The 22,208-nt window shown below is 36.7% G+C and overlaps 1 protein-coding gene across 6 annotated transcripts in view; it reads left to right on the top strand.

The window, feature by feature from the left end:
- Positions 1-22,208, top strand: part of abi1b (abl-interactor 1b) — a 47,299-nt gene that overhangs the window by 23,903 nt on the left and 1,188 nt on the right. For 2 of the 6 annotated variants that reach the window (XM_068212840.2, XM_073921255.1), the window contains exons 4-9: positions 4,069-4,175; positions 6,899-7,039; positions 8,737-8,834; positions 16,569-16,778; positions 19,926-20,012; positions 20,463-20,648. In XM_068212840.2, the coding sequence (XP_068068941.1) occupies positions 4,069-4,175; positions 6,899-7,039; positions 8,737-8,834; positions 16,569-16,778; positions 19,926-20,012; positions 20,463-20,648 (829 nt within the window). Of the gene's footprint in view, positions 1-630; positions 646-4,068; positions 4,176-6,898; positions 7,040-8,736; positions 8,835-16,565; positions 16,779-19,925; positions 20,013-20,462; positions 20,649-22,208 lie in introns of all 6 variants that reach the window. The other 4 variants (XM_073921252.1, NM_001076707.2, XM_005171177.6 and 1 more) reach the window with 3 other exon arrangements.

The following is a 22,208-nucleotide window of genomic DNA, read 5'->3' as shown; positions in this document are numbered from 1 at the left end:
TTATGTATAATTTGTGTGTGTGTGTGTGCGTGCGTGCGTGTTTAATGATTGTTACCAAGGTGATTGACAAGTATGGGCACAACAGTTTTAATGTTATTGGATAGTGAGTCACTAGTGTTTGGCCTAGTAAGATGAAGTTGAAGTGCCAACAATCCTGCAAGTATTTTGAAGCCGTATATTGAAAGATTATTTACTGTTATGTATTGGTATAAACAAGTAAATTATCTTAAATAAGTATTAAATCAAATCCACAAGCGAGTTGTTTACTGTCGAAATACTTTTCCATTATGTTATAATAAAGACCATAAGGGATAATTATACATTCTAAATGCACTGTAAGCTAGAAAGGACATTTGATTTGATCCATCATTTTTCTTTCTGGTGTAAATGAATGAGATTAGATGGTAATTATGACTGACATTTATGTGATTATCATTCAGTTGTTCTGTGTAAGCAGCTTTGACTTTTCTGCTTTGTCGCTCTCGATTCTTATCAGTCAAATTAGATCACTGCTTGCTTGTTCTTCATTCAAAGGTCTTTCGTTTTGCTTCTCCTCTTTAACTTTTTCATTAAGATAAAGGGATTAAGTAACATAATTTGTTTTCTCTCTTCCTTAATGCTTTCACTTAGTGGCTCAAAGCAAAGGTAAGTTCAAAAACCCACAATGCATTCTGTATTACTTTTTTTCCCCCCAGACAAGCATCAAATTCTGCACATTTAAAGTGTGTTTCTGTTATTTAATGTAGAAAAACAATTTTAGATCACAAACATCTTTTTTGTAACAAACTAGGACTATTATAAAATGGAGATTTCAGATTTCAGCACACATCACATAAACCAACTCATTCTTTCTGTTAATTTCTTCAATATTGAAGGATTCAAGCTGATTTGCATTTAGAATATTTAGATATTATCAAATCATTAAAAGTTCTCTTGTAGCTTTGATAGATTTGGTTCGGTTCAATTAAATTGAACTCTGTTAGTGAGGTTTATTTGAAGAAGTTCAACACTGCAATCAATCAAAACTGAGGACAGTAAATGAGCTTTGCTACTGTTTGCCTGAAATAATAAACACAACATGGACCATGACATCTAAAAAAAACAGGTCATGATATTGTAAGATCCAGCTATATAATAATAATGACATGAGTGCTTAAGCCAGGGGTGTCCAAACTCAGTGCTGGAGGGCTGGTGTTCTGCTGAGTTTAGCTCCAACCTGCTTTAACACACCTGTCGGGAAGTTTCTAGTGTCTAGTAAGCAGGGCTTTACATTAACTTTTTTAATCACCAGCCACTGTGGCTAGTTGTTTTCCAATGTTACTAGCCACTCTGCATTTTCACTAGCCACAATTTTGTTGTTGGAAAATATATTTTATGTACATTATTTTGACGTTGACATGCTGAAATTACTTGATTTAATTTTTGTGTTATTTCCACATGCGTCCTCATTCATTTCACTTTTTGTGTGTCGAGTATGAGCTTGCTCAATTAGCATGAGCAAATGGGTCAAAGTTTCATAGTGTTATATTGCAGTTAGTTTTTATTTGACATTATTTTTTTAGAGCTCAAAATTAACGATGTACCAAATTTATCTCTATAACCACACGAAACAATAATTATTTCTTAGCCACAAATTTTTAATGTGTCAAAACAAGCAAAATATAGATGTATACTATACTTTTTATTTAACAAAACATTTCTTAAAAAAGAAGGAAAAACAATTGACTTTTAAAAAATAATTATTGTCATGTATCAAAAATAAGCACGGTAATCTGTCGTGGCAAAAGATCTCTCGGATCACCAGTTAACTACACATAAATTGAGTGTTAATCTCCCATTTAAGCAATGTTGTAAAAAAAATAATAATTAAACCATTTTAACAAAAATAAAAGCAAATAATACCGTATGCAAATAAAGGCAGGTGAAACATACCGTGTGTGATAATGAAAGAATGATCACAAGCACACGGTTAACTTTAGGCCATTTAATAATCTGTTCAAAGTGAAAGCAACCGGTGCTGCTTACAAAAAGACACATTTTGAGCTCTTAAAAGCATCAGAACTGTGAAGACATGTCCATCACTTTTTGTCTAGTTTATTAGAAAGAGAACCGATGACAGTTGCGTTTACAGAACCTGTTCCAGACACGGTTGCTTCACGATACGGGAGCGTGCACGCGTTTCAAGAAGTCGCGCGCACGCATCACATCAGCTGTTAGCGCGAGTGATCATCATCCTCTCATTCGGTATTCATTTGCTTTCTTCTGCTCACGTGATTATTTTCCTTCTCGATTTAAAATCACATTTGCACGCATATTGCGTCGTCCTTATATCGTCCTTATATTGTCCAACCCTGCTTTCAGGAAAACTACAATTTAAAAATTATTTTCAACCAGCTAAAGTGGCTAGTGGAGGTGTCTGTCTGACCCGCCAAAGCTGAAATCTACCCGCATTTGGCGGGTTGGCGGGTGTTAATGTAAAGCCCTGCTTGTAAGAGCTTGATTAGCTGGTTCAGGTGTGTTTGATTAGGGTTGGAACTAAACTCTCCAGGACACCGGCCCTCCAGGACCAAGTTCGGACACCCCTGGCTTAAGCATACCAAATGTTTCCAAGTGTATTCTCATTGCAGCCTGTAGCAAGATGACATACTGGATCAGTTCCAATACATAGTTGACGTGCATGTGTGGGCGGTTGTTGAATTGAAATGACAATTATTAATATTATTTATTAAATTACTCTTTACGTTGGGTGTCATTAACGTCTACACCTACCACAACCCTAAACCCAACTATCATTTTATTCAATATTAAGTATTGCTATTGGATCTGATTCAGTACCTCACCGTGCTACAGACTGCGGTGAGGACATCTTGGATTTTTCTCAGACTTTGTTGCAGTGCTTAGGCCAATTTATACCTATTTGTTGAGGGCACATGCTAAGTCCAGGGGGGGTTTTGCAAAGTCGTATTCACCTTGTTGTGTAGTCTGTCGCATACCATGGTTGTAGCGAGTGCAGTGATATTATGCACCACCTGAAAATAGTTCCCATCTATCATTGTAATATCATTACCCCTGCTGCAGATATGGTATTGCAGCAAAATGTTCCCTTTATTTTTATGCCAGAATGAGAGTATAGTTCCAACACATTTTGCCGAATAGCAACTTTTCATTTTCCGTCCATCTTACAACACTTTAACTACAGAATATTCAAGCTTTAAATATGAATATAATCCAATTTTGACCGAGATGCTAATGGTTTAATCTGATTCAGTGATTTATGTTAGACTGAAAGCTGATTTATACTTCCGGGTTTCTTCCCACCGCAGCCTCGATTTCGCTTTTAAAAAATGGCTGCCGCGTGAAATCAGTGTATTACAAAATTACAGAATAAACACACATACAATGATTAACCTGTTTTTCTTCGTCGTTTAAATTTAGCATCACAATGGACACATGTTTTGATTCAAGAAAATGTTCAATAATTATATATAATTATTAATATGTAATAATATATATTATATATAATAATATTCCTTTCCTAAAAAGCCAGGAGTTCTCTTATTGGTCAGTTTATTTGGTGCATTTTGTATAGTCAATCAATTCAAGCATCTGTTAGAAATGTAAAATCCCTCATCTTAATCACAAGTTTCATCTCCCAAGTGTTTAAAGCAGTTCGAAACACAAGTAGTTAATAATGTCGTTGCTGTTTAGTATCAGTTAAAGCCCGAGCCGTGGAATGAAAAGGACATCCATGATGACATTGTTTCTATACGCAATCCATGCCATTCGGTGCAGCATAGTGTAAATGCCTTATTTTGGTTTCCTTTCTCACAACATGTCAGAAGGCAGAGATTAGGTGGTCCTTTATGTTTTTGACATTCATCCATATGCGAATTAGCACTACGAAAGCAATCAGACTTAGTGTTTTATTCTATTTTTGAAGACAAGGCTGTAGATTTGATCATATATTATATGTTTATCCATGGGCAAAATAATAGTTTACATACTAAACAAAAAGCAGTGCATAATAATACATTCGATGGCAATAATTTTGTTTTCCCTGTATTTTAGCAAGGGAATAACCAACCGGCTCGGGGAGGTGGAGGAACATTATCCAGGACCAACCCACCAACACAGAAGCCCCCAAGTCCACCCATGGCAGGGAGAGGGACCCTGGGGTGAGTCACTTTTGATGCTGTTGTCATAGCATACCTCCTCCCTTTCTAAAGATGTACTGATTTACACAATTTTGTTATCTGTTGTGACAATTATGGACCCTTTTCACATTTCCGGGTTTCTCAATAGCAGATGTTGTCATAGCTGGGTAAATTTAGAGTGCAGTGGATGGGAGAGCACAACATATCATTCTTTACTGTCCTATTTGCTCAAATAAGAAAATAAAAACTCCACTATGGTGTTGTCAAGTCACTTTCAGAAAAAGGAAAAAATGTGTGAGACTGATATCGGCGGCCAAAAAGGAGAACAACGTCAGATTTACTGCTCTGTCCAGGGCCTCCCTTTCAGCCCTGGAGTTTCAAGCTCTACCACCTCGGTTAACAGCTGACTATATTAAAATAACCTCATTTCCAATTCAGTTTCTAATGACACTATCACGTCTTTTTCAAGGAAACAGCTGCTTTAGGACTTCAAGGGCTCTATTTTGACGGTCCATGCGCAGAGCGCAAAACGCATGGGGCAAATGCTTTCAGGGTGTGTCAGAACGCATTTTTGCTAATTTACGGACGAGAAAATGCGCTTTGCGCCAAGGCGCATGGGCTAAAAGGGTTGAATTTATTTTCTTAATGAGTTATAGGTGTGTTTTGAGAATAAACCAATTAGAGTCTCATCTCCCATTCCCTTTAAGACCCAGCTGTGTCGCGCCAAGAGCGCATTCACTATTTACAGGACGCAAAGTAAGTGTAAGTGGAAAAAATGAGCATTTCACAAGCAAACAGTTAACAGTTTTTTTTTTTTAACAGAAAACTGTTAAACAGAGCATCTACTGCGTGAGAATGAGAGAAATGATCTACTTTCACATTCGCTCTTGGATAGGGAAACCTTTACGCACAGACACCAATTAGCCTATCAATAATTAATTTCGTTTGTTAAGCACAAAGATTTGTTTCAAAACTATTTCTAAATTCAGTTCTAATTTCTAGCAAACGAATAAATGAACAATAATAATGAAGTGTGTTCAAAATACTGAGTTATTTCCAAATACACCTGCTATGCCCCATGTGGTCTAAAACCTGACAGGTGGGCAAATCTAAGCTTGTTTTTAATTAAACAAATATAAATATGGATATAATAAATAATACTGCTAATAATAATAACATTATACAAAAGCAAATTGTTATGAATGAACTGAAAAGGCCTCCCGAGATGAAGAAGACATAAAAGCAGTGATTTTTCATATTTATGTAGGCTAGAAAATAATGTTTTGTAATATTTTAATCCTTTATATTTATATCCTATATATATTCTTAATATTTAATTTTTTTCATATGTAAACATATTTGCCTATTGCTCTCTTGTGTGTATTAAGCAGTGCGTAAGCGAGGCGCAACTCTGCGCCGGACTTTAGACCGGGTGAGTTTTGGTCTAATGAAAAATCTATTATAGTTTCTCAAAATAGCAACGCGCCAGCGGTCCGCCTCAGAACACCTTCCTTTTTTGACCAGAACGCCTATGAGCGCACAAATGAGCGCTAATGCATTTGCTGTTTAAACAGCGTAGCGCAACGCCTCAAAACCACTCTTGCGCCAAACTGAAACTACCAAAAGACTATTGCGCCGCGTCTTGCACCACACTGCGCCGGGTGTATGATAGGGCCCCAAATGTTTTTCATAAACATGAGAACATTAAACGGTTGCTAAATCTCCAACACTATTCTTTAAAACATCACAATGTCCTTTCCTGCAATATCTGAATATATATTCTGTGCAAAATTCTTTATAGATATCCAGTCCTTTGTAACGGTGGTCACACAAAAAACAAAATATGTACACCTACATAAGTAACCCAAACATATTATATGTCTTACCACTAAAAGGGTAAAAAAAAAAAAAAAAACTACTCGGGTAAGAATCGAACCCTGGTCGGCGGCATCTTAACGCAATGTTCTGACCACTGGACCACAATGGCGCTGTTAGGTCGATGCATTTGGAACAAAGAATAAAACAAGTATTGCATTGTTATCTGCAAGACACTTTTTACCACAGTATTACTTTCGATTGATGGTTTAATCTTTTTCTCCGCTCTTTAGATTTCTAATCAAGTTATGTCAGATATCCGGATCTGGGACCCCTGAAATCTGATCCGGCACCTCATTTTATCGATCCCCCTCCTCAACCGCCTTCCTCCCCCGTCTGCTGTTCACTTTCACTTTCACTTCCGCCCTCCAACCCTCCAACCCTCTTCACTTTCGTCCACAACAACCAATAGCGTATATTTGCTTCCGGGGTTGCGAGAAAATAAATAAAAAGAGCAGAGCTGCGGTAAAATAATATTAAGTAATAATAATAAGAGTGGGGTTGTGGTAAAATGAATAAATAAATAAATGAAAAAAGTGTGCCTGTTGAGAGTGCAAACAGCTAGGGACACCGGCCCTGGTGGCTAAAAACTGGACCGGCCCACCCAATTCGCCGAACCAGGCCTGGCTCTGTTCATACACACTGCATTACAAATGCTTCACACAAGTGGCAAAATGATGGTAAGATTTTGTAATTTGATGCAAAATATGATTTTATACATCCGTGAAGGCATATAAATGTTTATACGTTTTATACTGATGACTATTAAACATGTCTTGTGAAAAGGGTCCATTGTATTATTATTGGTCTGGCATTTAATAACACATCTTATTTATTAATTTTTTTACAAATGTGTGTTTGTTTCCAAGACGAAACACTCCATATAAGACTCTTGAGCCAGTCAAGCCTCCTGTGGTGCCTAATGACTACATGACCAGTCCAGCACGCCTGGGCAGCCAGAACAGCCCGGGACGCACAGCCTCACTCAACCAGAGACCCAGAACACACAGGTACAGCTCAAATATGCTTGCATTCACAAGACATTACTAGCCCATTAAAGGTTTGAGACACTGTCCTTATATTCTTTCATTTTTAATGAACAAATATAATATTTTTAGTATCTGATTAACTAAACAGCAATTTAACACAATCTCATTAAAATACCAAAGGGGTTTAAAAGTGATCTACTGATAAATGCTATTGACCAGCGTGAATTAGCGAACCAAATGTTGTTCATGTGAACTGTTCATCTGAGAATCCTGAAAACAAATGCTTACATAATGTGAGGCTAACTAAAAGCCTTTGCATAGGGCAGCAGCACAAATGGGGCATCACGATGGAGAGAGATTTAACAAATTATGTACGAATTATTTTATTCAGACCAAGGTTAGACATTATCAGGTTAAAATGTTATCAACATTGTTAGTCTTAACCTTTGAAAACTTGTTTTCTATTGGCAGTGAGCATTTTGCACACTGTTTATGTGCCCCTTGTTTTTTCAGGAGCGTTCTGAGCACCTGAAGCTGAAAAAAATCAACTCTGAGCTGAAAAGCACCCAATGTATTTCACTTTTTTTTCTCTATTGTCCAATGGAATGAATGTAGAGATGGTCAGCAAAACCAATTTAAGAACAGTCTCACTAGACTAGATTTTGTGGTTGCTTAAAATGTGTAAACAATATAAATAAATAAATTAATTAATTAAAATTCCTATATACAAAAATATTAGTGCTTTTTGGATAGGGCTTTTCAGAATAATTCTAGTTTTAAAGCAGATTTATTAAAGGTGCACATTATTGCATTACCTTCAAAATCTGAAATGTTATAAATAAAGTAAAAACACTCTAACTACACTCAAGCTAATTACTTATTGCTTTAACAATTAAAGTTATTATATATTAACATAGTTAACCTGCAGTTATATATTATGTAGGTGATGTCTGATGCTGAGAGAGTGTGTTTGAACCTCTGACATTATCGGCAAAGCTGTTCTAGAGTTTAGAAGCCATATATGAGAACACTCGACCTCCTTTAGTGGACTTTGCTATTCTGGGTACTACCAGAAGAAGAGTTTTGAGATCCTAAAGAGTGGGTTGGATGTGGGTTGGAGTGGGTTGAGACTTGATTAGGTAAAAAGAAGATAGACTATTTAAAGCTTTATAATCAGTATGAAACTTAACAGTCAGTGAAAGGAAGATCAAATTGGGGTGATATGATCATATTTTCTCGACCTGGTAAGAACTCTAAAAGAACAACTAAAAACGACTTCCACCAAAACATGTTCTGTGTGATCAGAGCCTTATTAACAAGGATTGATTATTTATAAGGATGTCTTTACAGAATTTATTTTTAAAACACTGCCTTGACATATTATGCCACGTTGAGGTTGTCTCGAATGAAAAACTTATGTTATAACTGCACTACTTACATATAGGTTTAATCTGAAAGTTGTCTTCTCTTCACTCATAAACTTGATTCATCGCTGTCATTGCTCTCCCAGCAGGCTTGTTGTACTGAGTGATGAAAGGTAAAGGTGAATAAGGTTGCAAATAAAAGTAAAACCAGATTCATGTTACTATTGTTTTTACAGTGTCATAAACGACTTTATTGATGACCTGAATATTGCATGGCACTTTGGGAATGTATGAGAATAAATGTTTGTTTCTTTAATAGCTCTTTGTAATCTGGTTGTTTGTCTTTGTTCTCAGTGGCAGTAGTGGGGGCAGCGGCGGTCGGGAGAACAGCAGTAACAGTATGGGAATCCCTCTGGCCGTGCCTACACCCTCCCCTCCCAGTATGGCACCAGGTGACTTTTTGCAATTTTCACAGGGGCCATGTTAGATTTTATACCTACTTTATTTGGTGTGGCTGGGCCAAGGTTATTATAGTTAATGAAAACGAACGAAAAAACGAAAACTTAAAAGTAAAATAATTGTCGTTAACTGAAATAAAAATAAAAACTTTTTTTCAAAAAACTAGAACTAACTGAAACTGTATTGTGTACATACAAAACTAACTGAAACTAACTAGAATTATAGCGAAAACCTCCTTCGTTTTCGTATTTGTAAATGTATTTAATACACAATCTTACTGTAAGCCTTTTAGAAGTAAATATAATCCGCGCTGCAGGTGTTTGTGTTTGACCCTTTCGCACCTCAGAGTCTCCTGCCGCCATTGGCCCGATCGAGCCAATGTCCTCTCCTTCAGTAAGTCCTCTCTGTTGCTCCAGCGACAAAAACAACAAGTGGACATGACAGCAGCACAATGACAGCATTAAATACAGAGACTTTAAACTATTACTTCAACACATTTGTGCCCAATAATGGGTTTTATTTCTGTATCGCAATCGCGAACGGATTGTTTTAACCGGATCTTCTAAGTGAACTGGTTGAACTAGTTCACCAAATCGAACTGAATCATTTGAAACGATCTCCAGTAAGCGCTTATCCACCAACTGCTTACTTAATAACAAGCCTAATACCCCCTCTGACTCTAAATAACCCAATATTTACACTCATTCAGTTATTAGAACAGTAACGTTACATTGAGAAGCGGTGAACCGATAATACTGCGCATGCGTGATTCAGTGAACTAAACACAGTACAGCCTGCTGTGTGACTGAACTGAACTTGGAACAACTGCAGCGCGGGTAAACCGAGGGCTTAAATGAAAGGATCAGGTGACAAACGTAAGTTTATTTAATAACAGACTATCGTAATGGAATTTAAACAAGTGAATCATGATTCAGTTGGGTTTACAGTTAGTAAAACTTTACTGTTGGACATTTTTCAGATCATGGTGATGTTTTAACTGACTGAAATTACTATTGCTGACTACATAATGCTGAGTCCTAACATCCGCGTTAAAAATCAGAATTTTCCATCACCAGGCCTGGATTAATAATACAGAGGCCACTGGGCACAATGTCTTAGTTGGCCCCCTATTGCCGCACCTCATAGTTGAATTAAAAATAATATTATTATAATATTTGTTCAATAAAATTAATCTATAATATATTGCCCACATTTTTTAAATAAATGATATACAGTACATATATTTCTAGTTTACACAGATTTCCCTTATTTTTAAAGCACACTTTGAAAAAAATAATAATAATACAACTAGGGGAAATTAATGGATTTTAACATGCTTGTTCAAGTTCACTGAAGCAGTACTAAAATGTATATTTAAGGGTGTTTTTAATGTTGAACTTCTACAAACTTAAAAAGGCACATGATTTGGATAACACCTCTCCAATCCATTTCTATTAATCTGAGTCCTCCATAATACACACACTCATTAATGATTCCTAATTGTCTTCCTCGCGATGAAGAGTAGGCAAAATCTAAGTGCGGACGGGCCCCTGGGCCTGTGCCCATAATGCCCATTGGGGTAATCATGCCCTGCCCATCACTACTGTGTGTCTAACCTCACAAGCAGCCTTTCTCACATATTGTACTTAGGGCTGCTGTATTTGAATTTGAGGACGGGTAGATGGTTGTGGTAGATGATAGTGTTCATGTGTCCACTGAATACATGTTTCAAAAAATGTATGACTGAGTTTTTATTATAAAATATTTATCTTGTTGATTTTAAATTTTGAACCTAACAAATATCCTCATTATTTAGAAAAAAACCCTGAAACTAAAAAAAACCGAAATAGAAGCTAAAACTAATGAAAAATCCAAAACTATTATAACCTTGGGCTGGGCTGATGTAACTGTAGATTTCTCAGTTTTAACATGATCTTATGTTGAAGCACTATCATTTCAAAGCTAAATTCCAAGAAGTTTACATTATGTGGATGCATTGTTTGTTGTAAGCATTTGAAGACATTATTATTTATGTGTGTGGTGCGTCACATTGCTTTATTTTTTTCACATTTTGTTACAGCCTTATTCAATAGAATACTTTAGTTATTTTCCCTTAGAATTTTACAAATAACAGTCCATATGACAACATGAAAGAAGTTTGTTTGAAATCTTGCCAAATTTATTCTAATGTGTAAATATTTGCAGTCATGATGACTCCCTTAATGAGCTCAATGGAGGGTTGTTGTGGATCACTTAATGTTATCTCCCTGCCATCTTGATTCTGACTAACATTAGCTTCTGCACTTGTGAACGTAGATGTCTTTTTATGTCCCCACAGGCTTTGAGACTTTGAGTTTTTGGCATTATCCTAATGAAGTACCACTAAGCTCGCTATTAAGCTACCTTCTGTGGCATTGTGTTACATGACAGCAAATCTATCATAAATAATCACTTGTACATAAGCCAGTAGTGTAAAGTAACAAAATACAAATACTCAAATTACTGTAATTGGGTAGTTTTTCTCAGCAGTTTTAATTCACTAGGTAGTTTTAAAAACATGTACTTTTACTTGCCCTTAAAGGTTCAGGACACCCTGGAGAACTTTTTGTTTTATATTAACAGATTTCTGTGTGTTGAGCATCAAGTAAGACAATGTTAGCACCTGTCAGCTTTAATTGTGGGGAAAACTGGATAATTTTGAGCTTTTGTCAGCTAATTTCAGCTTCCGGGTTTAAAATGATTATTGGGGCGGGATCAAAATCGGCGACGTAGCGCAGTACTGCAAGTGCAATGATGACGCGTCGGTTTCTCATTATTATTCATAGCGGAGTTTTCTTATCCTATGAGAAGAGCCGGCTGCTTAATTATTCATGAGACCTGCCAGAACTGCCAGAGTCAAGCCCGAGCTGTGAGACACGTCACGGACCCACGGCACATAGTATTTAGCCGTTCATGAAGGCTCATATGCCTTTTTTTCCATGATCCACAGGGTTTGTTGCATGTTTTCCCCCACGATGCTGTCAGGGCTGATCATACAGCAAAGATGTGTGTGTGCTGCTAGCATTTTTGTCGGGAGAGCAGCACGAGAATTAGAGAATGGCGGACGCTGTCTTTTATCAGGAGTTCATTCACATTCAGACAAATCACTGTGCTGCTGTGTTCGCCTAAATCCTCTATATTACCAGCAGGGCTAATGGTTAAAATTGACAGGTCAGGAGACCTGCTGCACTGAGTCTGCTGGATACGGGGATTGAGGGAGAAGTCCTCATTTATAGTGTTTACATGAACACACTTATCTTCATAATGATATAAATTGTGGTTATGTGTATATGAAATTACGAATAACAAATGAAGCGGGGCATTAAACCACTGTTCATTTCTTTGCATTTTAACTTTGTAAACTATAAACTCATGCGTCTCCTCACGGTTTGTGTCTCATTTTGTGAACTAGCTTCGTTTGCTCACGTTCTCCCCTGCTGGCCACGCCCACTCCTGCCCGATGCTCGCGGAGCTCCACGCCAATTAATCATGCATCTTTTGAAAAAATTCTGAAGTAGACTTTAACCGAAAGTGGGGGGTGTCATGGCCCTTTAAGTACATTTTTAGTGCAGTATTGGTACTTTTACTCCACTACTTTCTTTCAACCTGCAGTCACTACCTTATTTTTTCCTGTCTATAGGGATTAGAAAAATCAGTCCTGTGATTCCTGTCCAATCAAATCGCTTATAGAAAGTAAATCACAGCATACTGAACTACCTTAAGACATGCAGCAAACTGTTTGGAAGTGTCCAAGAAGATGTCCAAAATCTTTACATGCAATGGCTGAGAGAATGGTCGATGATGAGAGGATGACAGATGTTTTCTGTATAAATGCACTACAGAATGTTACGTTTACACACCTGCATCAGCCGTTCACAGTGTAACACTCACTACTCACGACTCTTGAATACTTTTAAAAAGGCTACTTTTTACTCATACTTTGAGTAATATATACAACAGATACTTTTACTCTACTTGCATTACATATTTGGACAAGTAATGCTACGTTTCCTTGAGTGATTTTTCGGTACTCTTTCCACCACTGACAAGCATTCACTGCCCTTGCTCAATACTTTGTCGAAGCACCTTTGTCAACAGTTGCAGCCTTAAATCTTATGGAGAATGATGCTACAAGCCTGGTACACCTATTTGTAGGCAATCCCATTCTTCATCTCTCAAGCTCCAAAGAGTTGGATGAAGATGTGGATGTGTGTAGCCATTTTCAGATCTGTCCAAAGGTTTTCAATCAGGTTCAGATCTGAACTCTGGCTGGGACATTCGCAGAGTTGTGGTCTCATCACTCCACTGCTTAGGATTTTTTGTCCTATGGAAAAACAAACCTCCTGCCTCTCCGAGGTCCAGAGTATTCCTAAGCAAGGTTTCATCAAGTGCTTCTGTAAATTGCCGCATTTGTCTTTAACCCATCACTGCCATTGAAAAGCACCCCCCTTAACATGATTTTTGTTTCACTGTATTGATGATATTGGCCAGGTGATGAACAGTTCCTGGTTTCTTCCATACGATAGCTGCTTTTCCACTATCATGCTGAAGCGATCTGGAACAGTCAGGTAGCCTACAGTTGTGTGTCCTAGTGAGCCAGGTACAGCATAGCACTTAAGAAATTTTCTCCGTCCTAAATTCTAGGCAGGGTTAGACAACCATGCTGAACTGGTAGAGAATGTGTGCACATAATGTCAACACTCTATAGCCTAGCTGTCATTGTCTGCAAAGTTGGCTAGGTGGAAGCGCCCTGTTTGTTTATATATTTATTTATTTATTGTTTGTTTGTTTGTTATTCAATAAAGTAAATATCAAGAAAAAATGAGTCCCAAAAACAGAAATATCCAATCATCCATATTGCTGTTTAAATGACATTACCTAGGCAACATCTGACGCATTTGTATTGCATTTCAAAGACTTCTGCTGCGTTCCAGTTCGCACACTATTACTTTGATAATAGAATTAGCATGTCCCAAATCGTAGTATGTTGAAAAGAGTATGTCAAAGGATTCTGGATGGTTTACTATTTCACTCGTTGGACATAAATTTGATTAGAACTACCAATGCGAGTGAAAAGTGTAAATAAACTACAAACATGTTGGACGCGCGAGACCAAACGTCAAGTAGAGAAGCTTCAGTAAAGATGTTTGTATGACATTTAATCATTATCTAGCCAACTGAAAAAATATTTAAAAAACAATTTCTGTGTTTTATTTCATCTGCAACAACAATACTAAACTTATATAAAGACGCTTTTGGACATTAACTTCTGAATGCTGAATTATCCAAAGATTTCTCTGCATGAAAGACTGGTGAATGGGAGATTAACCTGCTGCTGCTTCTCCAGTAAGGTAAGACATTAAATATGACAGAAATGTGGATAATGTGTGGATAATGGACAGGGCTCATAACAAGGCAACATAGCAATCATTTAACGAGGGAGTAATATGTTCCAAAGCTTGCATACTCTTCTGTTACAGTCAAAAGTATATATTTTTCCTTAAAAAAAAAAAGTACATACTTTTAGGGCGTAGTGTAAGTATGCGAATTGGGACGCAGCACTACATTAACAGCACAACAGTGAAAAAGCAGTTTTCGGAGACAAAGAGAGCAAGTAGGCCTCAAAGAGGCAGAGAAGATAGCCTCCAGAGGAGGAGAGGAGCAGAGCAGGAGAGAAGCAGACCAGGAAAAGAGTGTTTTACACCTATTTTGTATCTTTCTTGACCATGTGACTAAAGCCCAAATGCTGAGACATTCAAACTGACCAATCAACATGTGACCACATCGTAAAAGTCCACACACCAGGCCCTGATCTTATCAGTATCTGCCTTTGGAGTCAGTATGGACATTCTTGAGTGAAGAAGACATGTTTTGTTATATAAACAAATGCATACGATAATTTAACCTCTTACATCAGTTTGTGGAAACATCTCAGCTATTTCTGAATATGCGTTCTTGCGTCCTCGTGTTCTCATGTAACGCCATCATCAGCTGCCAAAGTTCAGTTTCAATACTTAAGACTGCAAGAACAGAGGACATGTGAAAGTTTCCGGATGTGTTCTTTATATCGAGGACGCACCGATGCAGACTTGAGCATCGAACTCGCTCTAGAAGTCCCAGAAGTCATTGCGACTTGAGATGGGAAGCGCAGCATTTTATAAAGGTTTATTATTAAAGTTCAGAGATATAACTTATTTACCTCAGGAGTTTCCCTAAATTAAACAGTGAATACAAACATTACCATGGACGTCTTAATAAATGAATGAACATAAAAAGGTTGTTTATTTGCTGAAATTCCTATTAAAATTTGATTTATTTGTATTGTGCAACGTATATTTGTAAAGTCTTTACGCATATATTGTGAAAAGGGAAAACAATAAATCGTTTTATGAATGCTGTAATGTTTAAATAAATTTTCATTAAACACACGTGAAGGTCATACAACCATCAGGAAGAACACAGCATCTCATTTCTCACAGGACGTGTTCTCTGTTCTAGCGGTCTCCCGAGTTTGTTCTTCCGAGGACACTTGGCAAGACCGATCTTCACAAGAACGCAAGTCCGTTCTCTGCGTTCTTGGAATTGAGAAACAGCTCATGAATGGTCAGTGGAAACAGGACACACCTGAGCTCAATATTGACTGTCATGGCATATGCTTTGAATTCTTTCATACATTTACAAAGATTTCAAGCAAACTTCTTTTTCATCCTTATTGTGTGGTATTGTTTGTAGAACTTTGAAGAAAATAATTAACTAAATGTGTTTTGCAATAAGGCTTTAACATTGCAAAATGTGGAAAAAGTGAAGAGCTCAGATGTTCTGTGAGAAAAAAATAAATGAACACTGATAGAATAATGGTGAATATAGCACTTCTGTACACAGCTTGCATCAAAATGCGAATATACAGACTATCAACTCCTTGTAATGTAATGTAATGTGTATTTATATAGCGCATTTATTGTGTATGGCCATACACCCAAATTGCTTCACAATCATGAGGGGGGGTCTCTCCACACCACCACCAGTGTGCAGCATCCACTTGGATGATGCGACGGTTGCCACAGGACATTGGCGCCAGTGCGCTCACCTCACTCCAGCTATTGATGGAGTGGAGAGAAAGTGATTCGGTGGAAGGGGATGATTGGGAGGCAATGATCGTAAGGGCCGATAGAGGGATTTTGGCCAGGACACCAGGGTTACACCCCTGCTCTTTATGAGAAGTGCCATGGGATTTTTAATAACCACAGAGAGTCAGGACCTCGGTTTACCGTCTCATCCGAAAGACAGCGCCCACTGACAGTATAGTGTCCCCTTCACTTTTACTAGGGCATTAGGACTCACACAGACCACAGGTTGAGCGCCCCCTGCTGGCCTCACTAACACCACTTCCAACAGCAACCTAGTATTCCCTAGTGGTCTCCCATCCAGGTACTGACCAGGCTCAGCCCTGCTTGGCTTCAGTGAGTAGCCGGTCTTATGCTGCAGGGTGATATGGCTGTGTGTAGAAAGAATTATCAACATGTTAAGCAAACTTAGTTGCAAATTATTACTTAATTTGATTGTGTTTGTACTTTGATTATGATTGTGTTTGGTTATTCCATCCACCCCTAATTCAGTCATGTCATCTATTCTTCATAATATCTATCTTTTTTTGTGGCTGTCTTTTTCCTCTGTCCTCTCTTCAGCAGTTCCTCCAGGTCCAGGTTTGGGCCCAATCCCGATGTCTCAGTTTGGAACGATTTCCCGGCAGATCTCCAGACACAATTCCTCCACCACTTCTTCTTCCGCCTCTATGGTGTCAGCCACCGGGACCTACCGCCGCGCCCCTGCCAGCTCCTCCCAGTTCTCTGTGCCTCAGCCCCACCTAAACGGGGGTCCCACATTCCCTCAGACCACAAGTGAGTTCAGGTTCTTGATAGGGACTGACATTTAGTGCCTTCAAAAAGTATTTGGACACTTAAAATGCCACTGCAGTCACTGCAATATATATCAAAATCAGTTGTGTATTCTCTATGTTAGTTGTGCTTCTCGCTTACAGATTGCTGAATACACACAGGATGTACAGCAATACGCAAATATCTTTACAAATGAAAAAGAATTAAAGGATTTAAATATTACAAAAATTATAGTTTTTTTTTATTTGCCTCCATGCCTTCATCTCGTGGGGGGCATTTTTTAGTTTATTTATGACAACTTGCTTTTGTATAATGTTGTTATCATTAGTAGTATTATTTATTATATGCATATTTATAGTTGTTTATAGTCGTTTTTAATAAAAACAAGCTTAGATTTGTCAGGGTTCAGACTATGAGGGTGTGTTTGCAGTTTTTGACCACACTTCGTTATTATTGTTCATTTATTGCTTTGCTGGAAATTAGAACTGAATTTAGAAATAGTTTTGAAACAAATCTTTGCACTTAACAAACTAAATTAAATATGTATGCTGATGGATACAACACCATTCCCTTATCCATGAAAGAGAAAGTAAAGAGGCTGATTGAAGGAGGCTCGTTCTCTATCCTTGCGCTGCAGATGCTCTGTTTAACTGTTTTCTCTTTAGTGAAGCGTTCAGTTTTTCCACTTACAAAGTCTACCATTACATCTACCATGTAAATAGCACATAACACAACTGACTCTTAAAGGCAATGGGAGATGAGACTCTCAAAACACACCCATAACTCATTAAAACAATAAGCTCAACCCTATCACACCATGTGCCACGACGCAAAGCTTATTTTTCCATCCTTAAAATAGCAAAAGTGAATTCGGACACACCCTTAATGCTTTTGCGCCCTGCGCTTTAGACTTTGTGCCTAGATCGTTAAAATAGAGCCCTCTTTGGTACTTCTTACCAATTATTATTATGCACCAACCTGTGAGATCTCTTCGCTCTATGGATCGTCTCTATTTGCAAGTTCCTAGATCACGCTTAAAATGTCGAGGTAATAGAGCTTTCTTGGTAGCAGCTCCAAGACTCTGGAACGATCTCCCATTCTCTTTAAGAACAGCTCAAACTTTTGAGTCTTTTCAGAGGTCACTGAAAACACACTTATTTTCTTTAGCTTTTAATCATGTGATATGAGTTTATGTATTTTGGTTTTATGTCTATTTTACATGCTTTTTTATTAGATTTTATGTACAGCACTTTGGTAATCCATTGTGATTTGTGAAAGTGCTATAGAAATAAAGTGAGTTGAGTTGAGTTGAGTTCTTACTGTAAGTTTGATATTTCGGCTATAATTCTGTCAGTTTATCAAAAATTTCAGGCAGCAAATGTTGTTAGGACATTTTTTGTTGACTGTAGTGACATGGCTTCTTCCTTTTCACTACTAGGCCAAAAATCATCTGACTTGAGTAAAGTCACTGTGGTGTAGTGTGAATGAATCATCTCAAACAATCCTGTGTGAAATTCCAGAATCATATATTATCTCGCTATATTCGGGAACTTTTTTTTCTAGAATTAATTCTGTTATACTGTTTTTCCCCTAAAAAGCTATTAAAATTATATATATGATATTTAATTAGATTTTAAGAAAAAAATTGCATAATTACATATTTTGTATATATACATATTTTGTTATACTTTTAATGAAAAAATGAAAGTGTAATTGTTTTATTAGTTTGTATTATTTTGTAATTAAATGTGACCACAAAAAGTCGAAAGTGTCAGCTTTTGGAAATGATCATTGATATATGGCTTGTTGTGATAACATTTGGCCGAGATTCAACTAGTTGAATATCTGGAATCCAATTGTTCCATAAAAACTTAATATTGAGAAAATCACATTTAAAGTTGTTAAAGAGTGCTTGTTGGGAGCACTGTCCAAAGAAATGGTTAATGAAGAAACAATATTTGTCCTAAAGATATTATTACTGGTTGCAATAAAAATGCTAACAGTACATTCTATGGAAGAAAGTTCTCCAAAGTTGGCTAAGTGGATTCAGACACTTAAACCAGCCTGTATAGTAGAAAAAAAGACTGCATGTCTACAAATGAAGACTGATATTTTTCTGAAGAGGTGGAAAAGTATTATGACATATTTAGATATGTATATATCATCACTGTAATTTGATGCAACTACAATGCAACACAATATAGTTTTATGTACAAATGTATCCCCTATAAAGTAGTCTGCAATACTCTTGATTTTTATTATTTTCTTTTAACTTATTTTTGTTTTTTAATAATAATTTCATTATTATTATTTTATGTATACCCTCGTGTGTAAGGGGTAAATTTGTTGGGGAAGGGGCTGTTTTGTAAAAAAAAAAAAAAAAAAAAAAAAAAAAAAAAAAAATATATATATATATATATATATATATATATATATATATATATATATATATATATATATATATTGATAAATCTTAAATAAAAAGTAAAAAAAATAAATAAAGTTGCTGAATAAATTCTTAGCAATTCATGTTACAAAACAAATATATAGTTATTACTGTATGTTCAGTTTTATTATACTTATGCGAGGAAATTTATTAAGTGCCTTAAATTGAAAACAATATTTACATAATATTCTAATAATTGTTTGCTTAAAATTACGATCAATAATTTCGACACATACAATGTATTTTTGGCTTTTTCCACAAATATACTCATGGAACAAAGAACAGGCTCAGATATTATAATAATTATAATGTATTTAATTTCATGAATAAGTCTAATAATAATACTGATTTGGTTTTCTGCTACAGTATATCCTGAGTTTTCATTTCAAATCATGACAGACCTGATCCCAAACCATCAGTTTCATGTATTATTATACCTTTATTTTATATTACTTGAAGATCTATACATTGCTTTATTGTATTAAGTAATTAAAGTAAATTGTTGTTTCTTTTCAAGATGCAGGGCTGTGTAAGAAAATACATAGGAACTGAAGTAACTGAAGAACTTCCTGTTTTCTGCTATTCAGTCTCTTCATGTTATAATATGACTGCGCAACTCTTTAGGCTTGTTTTTTTTCTCTGTTATCTTCTGTCCGGCTGGCTGGATGTGTATGCATTTCTATCTGTGCTCCATGTGTTTCCAGTGACTGTCGCTCCACCGCCGCCTCCAGTGGTGCAGCTGACGCCCCAGATTCCCCTCACTGGCTTTGTGGCCAGAGTTCAGGAGAACAGTGAGTAGTGGACATTTTAGCATGGTATTTATTCTGTCACTTCAGGGATGAACTTGAAGGAGAATGACTCACAATTTACTTATGGAAGCCAATAGTGACTCGCATACCAACATTTTTCAAAATATCTTCTTTTGTTTTCAACTGAATTTAAATTAAACTTTGAATTCAAAAGATTTGGTCCTGATGGAAAATATTATTAAAAAGTAATTTTAATGTGTAATTATATTATAAAAATATTTAAAATAGTTGGAATAATATGCATATTTTTTATTTCTAATAAAAATCTTACTGGGAATTTTAGAATTGCATTAAAAACATCTTTCTTAGGGATGGCAATGTGTGCCGTACGTTTAAAAATAAACTAAGTAAGGTAGTTGTAAAGAGTTTTTGATTTTATAATGAAAGATGATGTCGTAGTGAGGGTTTCACCCACTTCATGTTTTCGTCCAGTAACAGACAGTCCATCTCCACCACCGCCGCCTCTTCCTGAGGACACGCCCCTGTTCGAGGAAGCAGCCCCGCCCCCTCCACCCCCACCTGTGGATTACGATGAAGAAGATGCTGCTCTGGTGCATTACAATGACCCCTATGCTGATGGAGACCCTCACTGGGCCCCAAAATCCTACATAGAAAAGGGTAAGAGCAAACACTTTAAAACCACCGTATGATTTGTGGAGAGTTTTTGTAAATAATTTTGTTTTACGTATTATAGTATGTAATATAGTTATATTTTATAATAATATACTATATTATACAGAAAATACGATCGTTTTTTAGATTATCTAGCTGTCTTATTCTTGGACTGACAAAAAACATGTATGGACATATAGATGGGTAGATTGAAAGTTGGATTGATTCAGTGGATTGAGGAGAAGATTGGTAAATTGGTTGTTGGATGGATAAGTGGGTAGACTGAAGGATGGATGGATGGGCGGATAGGTAAGTAGTTGTATAGGTAGATGGATAATTGGTAGGTATGTGAAAGGATGGACGGACTGTCAGATGGATGGATGGATGGATGGATAGATAGATGGTAGATGGACAGATAGACGGTTGAAGGACAGATGGATGGGTAGATTACAATATGGATAGATTGGTGGTAGTATGGATTGATAGACTTGCAAGTGGAAAGGAAGATGGGTAAACTTATGGGCAACTAGAACTAGACTGATGAGTGGATAAACAGCTGGATATATAGATGGAGAGAAAGATAAACACAGAGATAGATGAATAGATTGCTATATGGATGGATAGATGTTAGATTGATGGTAGGTGGACTGATAGATAAGTAGAAGGACAGAGAGACCGGTATATTGCTATGTGGATAGATTGGTATAAATATGGATGGATAGATGGGTAAATTGATGGGTGGCAAGGTAGACTGATGGATGGATGGATAGATAGATAGATAGATAGATAGATAGATAGATAGATAGATAGATAGATAGATAGATAGATAGATAGATAGATAGATAGATAGATAGATAGATAGATAGATAGATAGATAGATAGATAGATAGATAGATAGATGGGCAAAAAGATATATGAGTAGTTTGCAATATGGATTGATTGGTAGATGGATGGATTTAGGATAGATAGACTTGTAAGTGAATTGGAAGATGGATGGATGGATGGATATATGTAAGGAAGGATAGACTTACTAAGACATAGAAGCAGAGTTAAATGGAATGACGTATGTATAGATAGATGGAATGGCAAAGACAGACAGGCAGACATGGATGATAGATTGATGGATGGATGGGTTAAAGGATAGATGGGCATAGATAGATGAATGAATGGTTGGTAGGCAGGTAGGTAGGTGGATTGATGGATTGGTAGGTAGGTAGGTAGGTGGATGGATAGATGGGAAGGTAGGTAGATACCTGTAGGTAGATATGGAACGATAGACGGGTAGAAGGACAGATAGATGGTAGATGGACTGATAGATGAGTAGAAGGACAGATGGACCAGTATATTGATAGATAGATAGATAGATAGATAGATAGATAGATAGATAGATAGATAGATAGATAGATAGATAGATAGATAGATAGATAGATAGATAGATAGATAGATAGATAGATAGATAGATAGATAGATAGATAGATAGATAGATAGATAGATAGATGGGTGAATTGATGGGTGGCAAGATAGACTGATGGATGGATGGATAAATGGCTGGATAGATGGGCAAAA

Source organism: Danio rerio, chromosome 2, assembly GCF_049306965.1.
Source record: "Danio rerio strain Tuebingen ecotype United States chromosome 2, GRCz12tu, whole genome shotgun sequence".
NCBI lineage: Eukaryota > Metazoa > Chordata > Actinopteri > Cypriniformes > Danionidae > Danio > Danio rerio.
The sequence above is the reverse complement of the archived record's forward strand: the minus strand, read 5'-3'. Positions and strand labels throughout refer to the sequence as shown.